Source organism: Neofelis nebulosa, chromosome 3 (genome assembly GCF_028018385.1).
Source record: "Neofelis nebulosa isolate mNeoNeb1 chromosome 3, mNeoNeb1.pri, whole genome shotgun sequence".
NCBI classification, from domain to species: Eukaryota; Metazoa; Chordata; class Mammalia; order Carnivora; family Felidae; genus Neofelis; species Neofelis nebulosa.
The window spans coordinates 116,430,842-116,442,413 of record NC_080784.1 but is presented as its reverse complement, the minus strand read 5'-3'; the positions used below and the strand labels follow the sequence as shown (position 1 = coordinate 116,442,413).

The following is an 11,572-nucleotide window of genomic DNA, read 5'->3' as shown; positions in this document are numbered from 1 at the left end:
GGTTTGGTTTTTTTTGTTTTTTTTTTTGTTTTTTTTTTGTGAGGTATAATGAACATGTATTATGTGCGTGTGTATAGTAGGATTCAATATTTGTATAGACTGTGGAATGATCGCCACAAGCATAGTTCACATCATCACTATAGTCACAAGATTTTTTTCTGGTTCTCTTAGCAACTCTCCAATATGCAATACAGTATTATTAACTATAGTCACCATACTATCCCAGGACTTCTATTATAACTGGAAGTTTGTGCCTTTTGACCCTCTTCACTCATGTCTTGCCACCTCCCCCCTCAGGCAGCCACCAGTCTGTATCAATGAGCTCTTTTTGTTTTGTTTTAGATTCCACATATAAGTGAGACCAGGCAGTATTTGGTCTGGGTCTGGCTTCAGTTAGCATAATGCCCCCAAGTTCCAGCCAAGTTGTTGCAAATGCCAGGATTTCATTTTTTCTTATGGCTTAATAGTATTCCATTGTGTATATTATACTGTATTTTCTTTACACATTTATCCATAGATGGATACATCGGTTGCTTTCATATCTTGGTCACTGTAAATAGTGCCGTGTCGAGTATGGGGGCGCATGTGTTTTTTTGAATTAGCGTTTTTGTTGTCTTTGGATAAACACCCAGAAATGGAATTGCTGGATATGGTAGTTCTTTTGATTTCTTGAGGAAATTCCACACTGTTTTCCACGGTGGCCGCACCAATTCACCTTCCCACCGCCAGTGCCCAAGGGCTCACGTCCTTTCCAACATTTACTTCTTATCTTTTTGAGAACAGGCATTCTAACAGGTGTGAGGTGATCTTTCATTGCGGTTTGATTTGTGTCCCCCTGATGATTAGGGACGTGGAGCACCTTTTCATGGACTTGTTGGCCATCTGCACGTCCTCTCTAGAAAATGCCTGTTCAGATCTTCTGCCCATTTTTTAATCAGAGTGTTTGGTTTTTGTTTTTGTTTTTGTTTTTTTTCCTACAGAGTTCTCTGTATCGTTTGGATATTAACACTTTATCAGAAATGAGAAGCTAGGTTTCACAGGGCAGCTCTTGACATTCCCCAGGTTTCTGTGTATGAAAGATAATACCCTGTGGCAGGAGTAGTAAACGTAATTTGTAGAACAACTACTATGTCGTGTGGAACATTTAAGTTTCTCTTTTCTGTCAGAACCACGCATTAGCCCCTCAGGATTTTTCTCTTTCAGAAGGAAAGCCACACAGACATCTTGTTATTGCTCACAGGCCCTTGATTAGAGGTTTCCATGTTGTTGCTGCCTTAGACCAAACTCTGGGGGAAAAAATTACTGTACTTAGGACAGCTGTAGTCATGAAACAGTTCAAAGGCCCCTTCGAACAGCTCGACAGATCCTTGCCAGCAACCTTAGCAACCAAACCAACTACAACTAGGAGTTTCAAACACCCCATCTTAAGGACCAGGATGCCAGCTGTGACCTCAGAGGAAGGCTGGGCTCCCAGAGAGGCTGACCCGTCCTCCTCCTCTTGGCACACAGTTCGGCTCTGAGCTTGCAGGGAATGGAGCTGAATCACTCCCAGATGAAACACAGAAAGAGCCGGAGGCGCGTCCCTCTGCCCACAGATGCCCCAGGGTGGCTTCCGTCGGGCTGCACCTCTCGAAGACTCCCGACTCGCCTTGCCCAAAGTGCTGCTTGCAGAAGGGTTTGGCAGAGTGGGCCAGGAACGAGCACCACGCTGGGGCAGCCGTGATATCTGGGAGAAACAGGTTATTCTGGAAGGAACATAGAGAACTAGGAGGGAATCAAGTTGGTGGAAGGAATATCTGACTCGGAGGACCCAAACAGTCCATTTCCTCATCACCGTTTACTCATCTTTTCTGTCATAAAAACATAAAGGAACCACCGGAGAGAGGGCCAGAGTGGGCTTTGGTGGGTCTTGTTCCCAGCCTCGGATCCCGGCTCGTACTGGGTGAACAGACTGTTGCTAGTTTCCTTCTCAGTCACCGTGTTGGCATAAGGCCCCCGGCCCAGCTCCCCCTAAAAGTAACACTTCACTACCCCCTCCTACACCGTTTGTGTTTGGATTTTCTAGTGAACTCCCAGGAAGAGCATGAATGGCAGCTTTAGGGCATTTGGTTCCTGAACCTTAAGAAAACTCAGATGGTTTTCAAAGGAGTCTGAAAACTTTGTAACAAGTCCGTCTCCTGAACAGAATAGAGTTCTCCCCGGTTGGTTTCGCGTCTGGGACTAACTGAGGAGGAGCTGGAGAGGCTCCAGAGGACAGTAATGAAGATGATTAAAGGGCCGATGATGAAAGGTGGAAGGAGTCGGATCGCTTCGCGGGAGGAGAGAAACGGGCCGGTGACTTAATGGCAGTCTTCAAGCGCGGTCCGTGCAGGGTGAATGCAAGTGTGGGGCCAGCTGTTCCCCAGCTGTGCTGGGGGTTGGGAACGGAGACTGGCTACAACTTCAGCAAGAGATTTCAGTCAGGCCGGTGGGATCAATGGTTCTCAAACTGGTTCAAGGGATGCAGAGCCACGAAATACTGATTTTTTTTAACTGAAAATGTATGTAGCTTTTGCTAAATCAGATACCAACTTACAGACCAGCCTAAGAAAAGCTTAAGGGAAGATTATGGAATACAAACTGAAACCTGGGAAAATGTTGGCTTTCGAGACAAGAGTGGGGGCACAGGGACACCTCGATTTGGGGTGCCCAGTTTGAGGACTGCGGAGCTCTGATGATGGAAAATGACCCCAGGCCTGCTGACGGCTGGGGCCCAGGTGGCTGTCTGAGGCGCTGAGGGAGGAAGAGAGTCACTCCCATCCAAATCCTGGGGACAGTCTTCTTCGCACTGGCCCCGATTTATGTCTACACCTGGGAGAGGAGGAAGTGGGGTCCAAGCCGTCCAAATACCTTCGAGGACTGCACGACTTGGAGGCAGGGGAAGGCGCCCCTCTGATGTGGCGAGGCCAGGTTGGGCCTGGCCCATGGATTTAGTTCGCCATTACCAGCTGTGATTGTTAGGAACTTTTTTTTTTTTTTTTAAAAAAAAAGGACACGTTGTTTTAAAATGTTTTATTACAAAGCTTCTTTTAAAAAATGCTCAGCACGTTAACTCAAACTGGAATGACAAACGTTAGATGGCAGTTTGGGGCAAAGGCTGTGCCTTGTTATTCAAAAAAAAAAAAAAATGGGTACATCAATGCTCATTTTAACAACTGGCATAAAATCCCACTAATTGGCTAATAAAAACAGATACAAATACAGAACATTGAAAGTAATAACAATTCAAGTGCTGGGCTTTTTACAACAAGGGGGTGAAAAGGAAAGAAAGGAAAATTCACTGCAAACCGGCCTGCTGACGGTATGTGTCAAGGTTTACCATTTAAACAAAGGAGATCAGAAGAAAAAGAAAATGAAATAGGACTGCCAACTGCTACCCACGGCGTGGATTCAGCTGTTACATTTATTTAGCTCTATCAAACACCTTACGAAGACGGGAGGCCACTATTTGTTACAATTCACAGAGAAGCCACTTGCCGGAAAAGATGCCGCTCAGAAAAGGGCGGCTTCTTTTCATTTCGTTTTTATTTCCAACTTTTCCAGATCTTTGAGTTTTACTTAAAAGCTCATAGCTAGCAAAATATACAACAAGAAAGTTTAAACTAAAAAGTGTAAATTAAAAAAAAATTCAAGTTTAAAAAAAAAAAAGCAAACACAAGACTGATCCTTTTGCACTGTTAAATAAAAGCTTCAGGAGAAAGGCAGAAAAAAAAAAAAAAAAAAGACCTAAACAAAGAGGGACGTCTTCCACAAAGTTCCGCGCTGGGGTGTGAGGACGTGCCGGCCGCAGGCTCGGGTTGCTCCTGGCAGGCAAACGTAGCCAAGTTACTGTCCTTGCCAAAAGGTTACAGGTGTGGACGCAAGACGCTCTGGGAAGTGCTGAGAAGTGCACGCGGAGAGGAGGGAGGGCAGCTGCTCAGCCTGCTAGCGTTCTCAGGTGCTCTGTCTGCTTGGCTGGGAAACCTTTTATGCTTGATTTCGGAACTTGGCTCTTGGAGTAGATGAAGGGGGGTTTGGCAGTGATTGTCTTTATGGATCAGCGTCTCTAGCGGTGACCTCAGGGTGAAGGTGGTGTCAATTCTCCATTGGGGTCGACTGGGCAAGCCCTGGAGACAGTCTGGGTTTTCAACAAGCTTCCATCTCCAGAAGAGGTCCCGGGGTCGCTGCCTTGGCTTTGCACGTTGGGAATGAGCTTCGTTTTCCACCTCAAGAAGGAACAAACGAAATGTTGTTAATGTGCGTTTGTCACAGGCCTTTAGCTTCTACTGCATACGGCATGTGTCTTGAGATCTCTGCATTTAATAGTCCACTCTGGTGATCTGGTGATGGCTAAAACGGCAGCCCTAGGGTAGCCCCAAATCCTCACACTACATTGGAGAGTAAGTCTACTTCGGTGAAGTTTTGCCGTGGTCGCATGTACGCGTATGTGTGCGCACAGGGACGGGGAATGCGTTCACCACCCCGGGTGCTGAGCAAGCGCAGGGTAGGCACCATGAGCTATTAAGGCTGTTAGCACTATAGTGACCTGGCAGTGACTCTTATCATTAACGCACCTACGGCCAGCGCTGTCCCTCACAATGACTGATGGGAACTGTGAAGAAACCATCTATATATGTAGGTCGCTGCTGAAAAAACAAACGAAACGGGAGAAGATCGGTCACAGAATGCTATTGACCGAGAACTTTTGCGATGCCGACTTCAATTCCTATTCTGTAAAACTGACCTTTCCCTATTTAACAGGGAAACACATGCTACAGCACTGTGGTTTTTAAAATTTAAGCAGGGTACAGATAAAAGCTAGGAAGGACGGTACCTTTCCAAGGACAAAGGAGCAAAGCCTAGACCAGTGGGGAAGGCACCCTGCACTTTCCTATTTACGCTGTACTTGTGCAGCACAGATTTTCAAAGGTTTGGTCCAGGCTGCTGCCCCTGATGAGGAGTGGCCCTGCGGTCCTGGGCTAGGAGCTCCAGCAGCTGGAGACAAGTGCAGGCATCAGGATGGACTGCTGGCTGATGGGCACAGACTGTCCCTCCGCTGCGATCCGTCCCCACCCCCAGCGCTGTGGGCTCACTCTGAAATCAGAGCTGAAGACTGCCGCCACCCGCCCGCCCCCCCCTCCCCTCCCCCCCGCCAGGCGGACACGTGGGGCAGCACCCTGCAACTCCTGGCCCGGCAAGCCATCCTTCCCCTCCCCTCCCCCACCCCACCTGAGGGCCCTCTCCTCCTCCCTTCTTGAGCTGAGCACAGTCACAAACTTGGCTGTCCAGCATGGCCATTTACCACACGGATACTGTGTGCTTCCCTGGAAAGGGTCCCAGTATCTCCTAATAAAGCCATTTCTTTGCACAGCCTCACATCTTCCCACTGTTGTTTCAGTATTCCAGCATCCTCTTACAAATGCTCCTGGAAAGCTGCTTTCACAGATGCTCTGTACAACTGCAAACCTAAAGGCGACCCCTCCCCACTCAGGATGCTCTTCTCGTGTGTGTGTAACTGGCAGTGGCATCAGTTGGCAGAGAATGTGTCCTGCTATCAAATAAGATAGACCGGATGCGATTGCTCCTTTAAAATGCAGGGCCATCAGGGCAGACCAAGCCTTACCTCCAAATGGGAGAAATGGGGGGGCTTACAGAGTTGCTTTATAGATATAAAACAGGTCAAATCACAATTCTTTTCAAGAAACCACAGGCATGAGGCTCCGGAGACTGGAGACTTCCCACATCTAAGGCTTCACTGGGGGGCTGTGGCTGGGCCAGGCCAGGCGAGCCCCAGCACGGCCCAACCCACCAGTGAAGTCGGTGCAATCAAAGCCGGCAATTACTGCTCGGGCTTCAAAGGCAGCGCGGCGAGGCCCATCTTACATATGTCAAGGCTTGGGCTCCCTCCACCAGGAGTCACCGAGTGGGCCATTTGTAGAGCGGGTTTGGAGGTGGCATAGGTCCCCTCCCTCCCCCGACCGTGCCCACCATCCAGCTGAAACCCACGAAGTTCCCTTGGACCAGACTCTAATCTTGACAAAAATATCCCACCAACCAAACGGAACCAGGAACTCAAAAGGGTGGAGTCACTTCCGAAGAGCCCAAGTAGTAAAGGGGTGGCTGGAGATTTCATGACTGGATCTATTTCTGGTAAGTAAACAGCACTAACTCGGAGGCATTAGGACTGTCTAGGCCTTGATGCCAAAAGATGCAAGAAAGGACAGGGTGGGGAGGGAGTCCTTCTCCATAGGCTCAAACGAAGACGCTACCAAAAGCTGAGTGCTTCATCCTTGGGGTCTGCAGCCAAGCCCCCCGCCTCAGGCTGTCCCCGGCAGGAGGGGCCCAGGAAACAAGCCCCTTCCTGAGGCTGAGGTGCAGGAGAGGAAGGTCAGCTCCAGCTGTCCAGGCCAGGCCGGGGGCAGCGGAGCCGCTCTGTAGGAACAACCTGGGAATACCCCGTGCGTATCGAGTGATACCATTTCCTTGTTCAGAAATGCTGAGGAGTCCAAAAAGATGGGCCAGAGTAGAAAGACCCTTCTCCCCCCTCCCAAGTGTTGCTAGGAAGGAGCAGGGCCTTTAAAATGTTTTCAGTCATTACACAAGATTTGAGAGAATATCAGAGATAAGTTTTGCAAAAGGTAAACAGAGGTAGAGTTTAATTGCAAAAAGTGCCCCCAGAGCAGCACCCCACACACCTGATGCCAACTGCCTAGCCCTGCTGGCCGGCCTTGGGGCAAACTGTGACAGAGTGCTGTTATTTCACGGCGTGAGATCTAGAGGCAATGACTTCTAGAGCAGGAAGCAAGCAGGACAGAGCTAGTCGGGCCTTGTTATTTCAGAGCACACTGAGGCCCACGGTCATTACATGACTGGTGCATCACGACCCCTAGAGAGTACCCATGCCTCTGGGGGCCTGTGGGTCACAGCCTCATGACTTTGTGACTCTGAGGTGGCCTTGTCTGCAAGGAGTTGGTGAACGAGAAGCAAGAAAAACATGGTCTGCTGAGCACGGATATGCCAGGCACGGGACACACGCTCAGCGTCACATGATCACAACAGCCACCATCCCCCCCGCCCCGGAATTCTGCCCGTCTACAGAAATTGGGGGTGGTGTGAGGTTAAACAACCTAAGGTCACCCAAACTACAGGTGGCAGGACTCACTGTTGAGCCCTAAACCGATGTGCTCTCTACTGTATCTTGGGGCTAAACTGTCGTTCGTTTTCTTCTCCTACCTTCCAATCATCCATCTGCCCGTCAATAGCACTGTGGAGGTGGGCTGCATCTAGACTACCGCCCACCCCAGGATATTATGCTCTGTGAGAAAGCAGGATGCTGAAGAGAACAAGAGGCATAAGAAGTTAACTGTGAAGTTTAAATCTCCTCAAAGATCGCAAGTGTAACCTACAGAAGCCAGCTCCAGCCCCTTGTAAGCGAACATCACCCAGTATTTGAGAAAGAGGAGAAATGACAGTGTGTGGTTAGGGAGGCTGCCACTGGGTCGTCTTTCTGCAGCTAGATGTGTCCTTAGTCCCTGAGTTCGAGACCGGTCAGTCTGCCAGCCACAAGCTCTGAAGCAAGGAGGTGCCCAGAGCCCGGAGGAAGGGGGTCAGTGCGGTGACGGGTCTCTGGCCCTGTGCTTGGATCCAGGCTATACATTCCGAGGCAGGGTTACTGAATCCATGCGGTTTCCTCCCCTGTGGTTATTCAAAGTGAATTATCAGTGAAAGCGGACTTGGGCAACGTGGAGATGATTCTGAGGCAGGCGTGTAACTATTTAACAAACTGCTCTAGGGAAACTTCTGGTTTCTATCTGCAGCTGTCGGTTTCCCTTCCCGATGGGCCCCTTGTGTCTCCTCTGTGAGCACATACATCACAACGGGAGGCTGGGCCTCCCCGTGCAGGTCTTATTCGCTAGATCCTTGCTACTTCTGGAAACAACACAGAAATATTCTCGAAGAACTGTTGGAATAAGAGAGCCTCAAAACATCATTTTAGCTCTATAAGACGAAGTACTTCAGGAAGACAGGAACTATGTAGATCCACCTCAACCTCCCATCTCCAAATTCTTTATCCAATTCACATTTCTCTAGAAGTCCTCCCATACCAAAGATGCCAACTTCACCTCCTAAAAATGAGGCAACAGGATCAGTGCGTACTTTCTTTTCAAACCAAGAATTTCCACTGTTAAACACGTGTGTGTGTGTGTGTGTGTGTGTGTGTGTGTGTGTGTGTATGTCTAAGCATATGCTTGCTGCACAGGGAGGCGACAGTGCACTGTGGGGTTCACAGCAGAGCTCCAAGCATAGTCCTGGACTGGGTCCATCACTCTACCAGGGTTATCTTGGGCGAATTACCCAAACATACCAAACCCTGGTTTCCTCATCTGTAAAATGGAAACAGTAAGTCCCCATGCTTCATAAAGTGGGTTGAGGGGATAAAAGGAGACAATGTGTGGTGAGCTTGGCGAGTGCCTGGCATTGGAAGACACGATAAGGGTTATTACTGCAGTGGGTGGAGACTGGGAGTTAAAGACAGATCCACGTTCGAACCCGACCCTGCTGCACCCCAGTCACGTGACCCTGGACAAGTCACTGGTGTTTCCTCATTCCTGTCCAGGACTGCCTCAAGACTGGCATGGGGTAATCTAAGCAGAGACGTCTAGCAGAGCACCCAGGACACAATATGTGGACCAGAAACGTCCGTTCCATTTCTGATACTCCAGCCTCAGCATACTTGGAGGAGTGAGCAGAATTCGTACCATTTATAGAGCTTCTGGTGGAAAGTACAGACCAGTAGAGAATTCTGCAAAACCTCTCTTATGAAACATAAAATATCTCTTATGAAACACAGTATCTCCAGACACACAATGATAATTGAGAAAAGTCATCGCAAAAGGGCAGCCAGAGAGATCTGCTGTGATATTCTCAAAGAACGTACCTAAAATTTTAGACAATTTCAGGTTAGATATGAATTCAAATGTAAGCAAGAAGATGAGCACTACTGTCCCACTGAGATGCCCTCACTGTCCTCTCATTCTGCCAGAAAGACACAGTGACTTTGCCGAGGCTCACGGACGCTTTTAGGCAGGCTCCCCTCACTCATCGGGAGCCCGGTTAGCCAGCCGGCAGCCTCAGGTCTAAAGAACGCAGCTGGGGAAAAGGAAGTAAAAGAGCCTCAAGCTATCACAGTGCCATCGAGGAATTCATGCGCAGAAGCCGCCCCCTTCCTTCCAAGACCACCCCGCGCACAGCAACGCAGAGCCCGTTTACTTTTAACTTCTAAATTATTCAGATATACTTCTTTTTCTGGTTCCCGAACCCACACAACAGATCGGAAGAACGTGTTACTTGAGAGGAGGGCAGCGTCTCAGAAAGGGAAGGTACAAAAATGATAAAGGAGTAGATTTCTTAAAATCCCACATTATCTGCGGTCAGTTAGCATTGTGGCAAACAGCACTGAGTCCTTGTTACCATATACTATATGCACCGTAGAACAACAGCATGAGGTACTAAGAAATATTTAATTTGAAGGAGAAAGAGTTGAGCGGCACTCAAGAGTTAAACAAATTACATGTTCTGATACTTAAAGAGGGAAACCTACAGTTCTCTGGGAAACCATTATCCAGAAGGGCTCATTTCCTCAATAGTTCCAGATGGCTCAGTGAGAAAACCATTCTTCTTAAACCAAATTTGTCCAAAATAATTTTCTTATTCTATAAACTATTCTTAAGTGCACTGATCTTAATTTCATGCTCTTTCATGAACAATACTAAATATTACATGTCCCAAGAGGGTTTAAATGAGCCTCTCCCTCTCCTATTATGAGCAACTTTGCTGGCCAAGGGTCCACTTCTCTGTCTCAGTTTCCCAAGGCAACTGAAACACATTCTGGCTCTCCTGACCACTGAAGAGGTACAAAGAATTGACACTGTAGCACAGGAGAGATTTTAAAAACCTTCACCACGGGGATGAGTGTCTCCCCACATCTTCACTAAAGCACGGCTGCTGATCTAACAGATCCCAGTCACCGGCTCACTGGTGAGCTGCAAAGGACACCCGCTGGGTTGCTGCCTAGCCCCCCTTCTTGATTATCCCAAACTCCAACACCCCCCACAGTGAGAGCAGTGTGACCGTTCCCTCTGGCCACAGCGGATTGTGGACCGAGGCAGGAGTCTGACCCATGCTGGGCTGACTGGAGTCCCTTCTCTGGAATTTGAATCCTCATGTCTTTGGGAGACTGACACTGTCACAACGTGTCAGCTCGGGAGCTCTGGATACATGATCAAAGAACTGAGAAAGTCCATCTACAGAAGGGAGAAGAGAGCAGTTTTCAGGGGCACATGTAAGAGCAGGAAAAGGCCATCTTCCAGTCCTCTCTCTGGGTCATTTGCACTGTTGTCTTTGGCTTCCACAAGATGCCACTGCATCCTTCAAATGGACTTCCCGTTCTCCTTATGCCAACATGGGCTGTCTCTTCTTGCCATCAAAGGCCCCCGCGCTATGAGTCAGCATACAGCGTCCTGAAGAATGGTCAGAATTTGAAAACCTGCACTCCGCACAGCATTTAGTGTAGCCACACAGTGTCATTATGCAGCCATCTCTCTCTCCAGGACAATGTGACCACGCCTGCCTTTCCAGCCAGACGTCTGGATTTTCCTTACTGAATGTTCTAAGAGACATTATAGTTAAGTGTCATTGCCTTGTGAATTCTTTACAGGTTTCTACTAATCTGTGACAAGTTCAGCAGGAATTTGAGGACAAACATAAGAGGAAGGAAGACACGAGTAGGCCACCGCCTCAGACAGGAACATGTCTAGGGAAGGTGCCATGTGGGAGTGTCTCCGGGCCATCAAAATCTCCATTTCCTAGGAAAGCAACCTGCTGACCCAGACAAGACCAATGCCACACCAGCGGCTGCCTGGCAAAATGTCAGGCAGGAAGTCCCCCACTAGGCGAGGCTTCCTCTTTTTTTTTTTTAATTTATTTTTTTACTTTTTTGTTTATTGATTATGAGAGAGAGAACATGAGCACATGCATACAAGCGGGAGAGGGGTAGAGAGAGAAAGAGGGAATCTCAAGCAGGCTTTGCACTGTCAGCACAGAGCCCGACATAGGGCTCGATCCCATGAACTGTGAGATCATGACCTGAGATGAAGTCAAGAGTCAGACACTCAACCAACCTAGCTGCCCAGGCGCCCGGTCAAAGGGCTGCAGCAGGGGTGCTTTGGGAGCACTAGCAGGGTGCCCGCTGCAGGCTGCACGGCCAGGCCCTGCCCCCATGCCGTGTCCCGCGATGGGGGGCCGGTCTCCCTGATCGGACAGCCACCTGCCGCCAGGCTTCAGGCTCCCTTCCCAAGAGCCCCGAACCCTCACATATCTCCTGCTTGTTGAGTGACACTTCAAAGTATTTGACCATAGTGTCTAAGCGTGGGACAAAAAGATGAAGAGTGGAAAGCAGGATGTTATTTTTTCCTCTTTCCCATTTTCAAAACGTTAATTTTTACTTGGAGACTCTGAACAAGCCTGAAGGTTTTTGTTTCTGACTTTATTATTT

At 48.6% G+C, this 11,572-nt stretch overlaps 1 protein-coding gene across 6 annotated transcripts in view; it reads right to left on the bottom strand.

Moving 5' to 3' along the window:
- Positions 1-3,036: 3,036 nt before the first annotated feature.
- The window catches only part of LEF1 (lymphoid enhancer binding factor 1), a 121,228-nt gene continuing 112,692 nt past the window's right edge, over positions 3,037-11,572 (bottom strand). For all 6 annotated transcript variants that reach the window (XM_058721703.1, XM_058721702.1, XM_058721701.1 and 3 more), the window contains one exon: positions 3,037-4,244. Coding sequence is in view for 3 of the 6 variants with exons in the window: in XM_058721702.1 (XP_058577685.1) it covers positions 4,165-4,244 (80 nt within the window). In the remaining 3 variants the exon portion in view is untranslated. The remainder of the gene's footprint in view (positions 4,245-11,572) is intronic.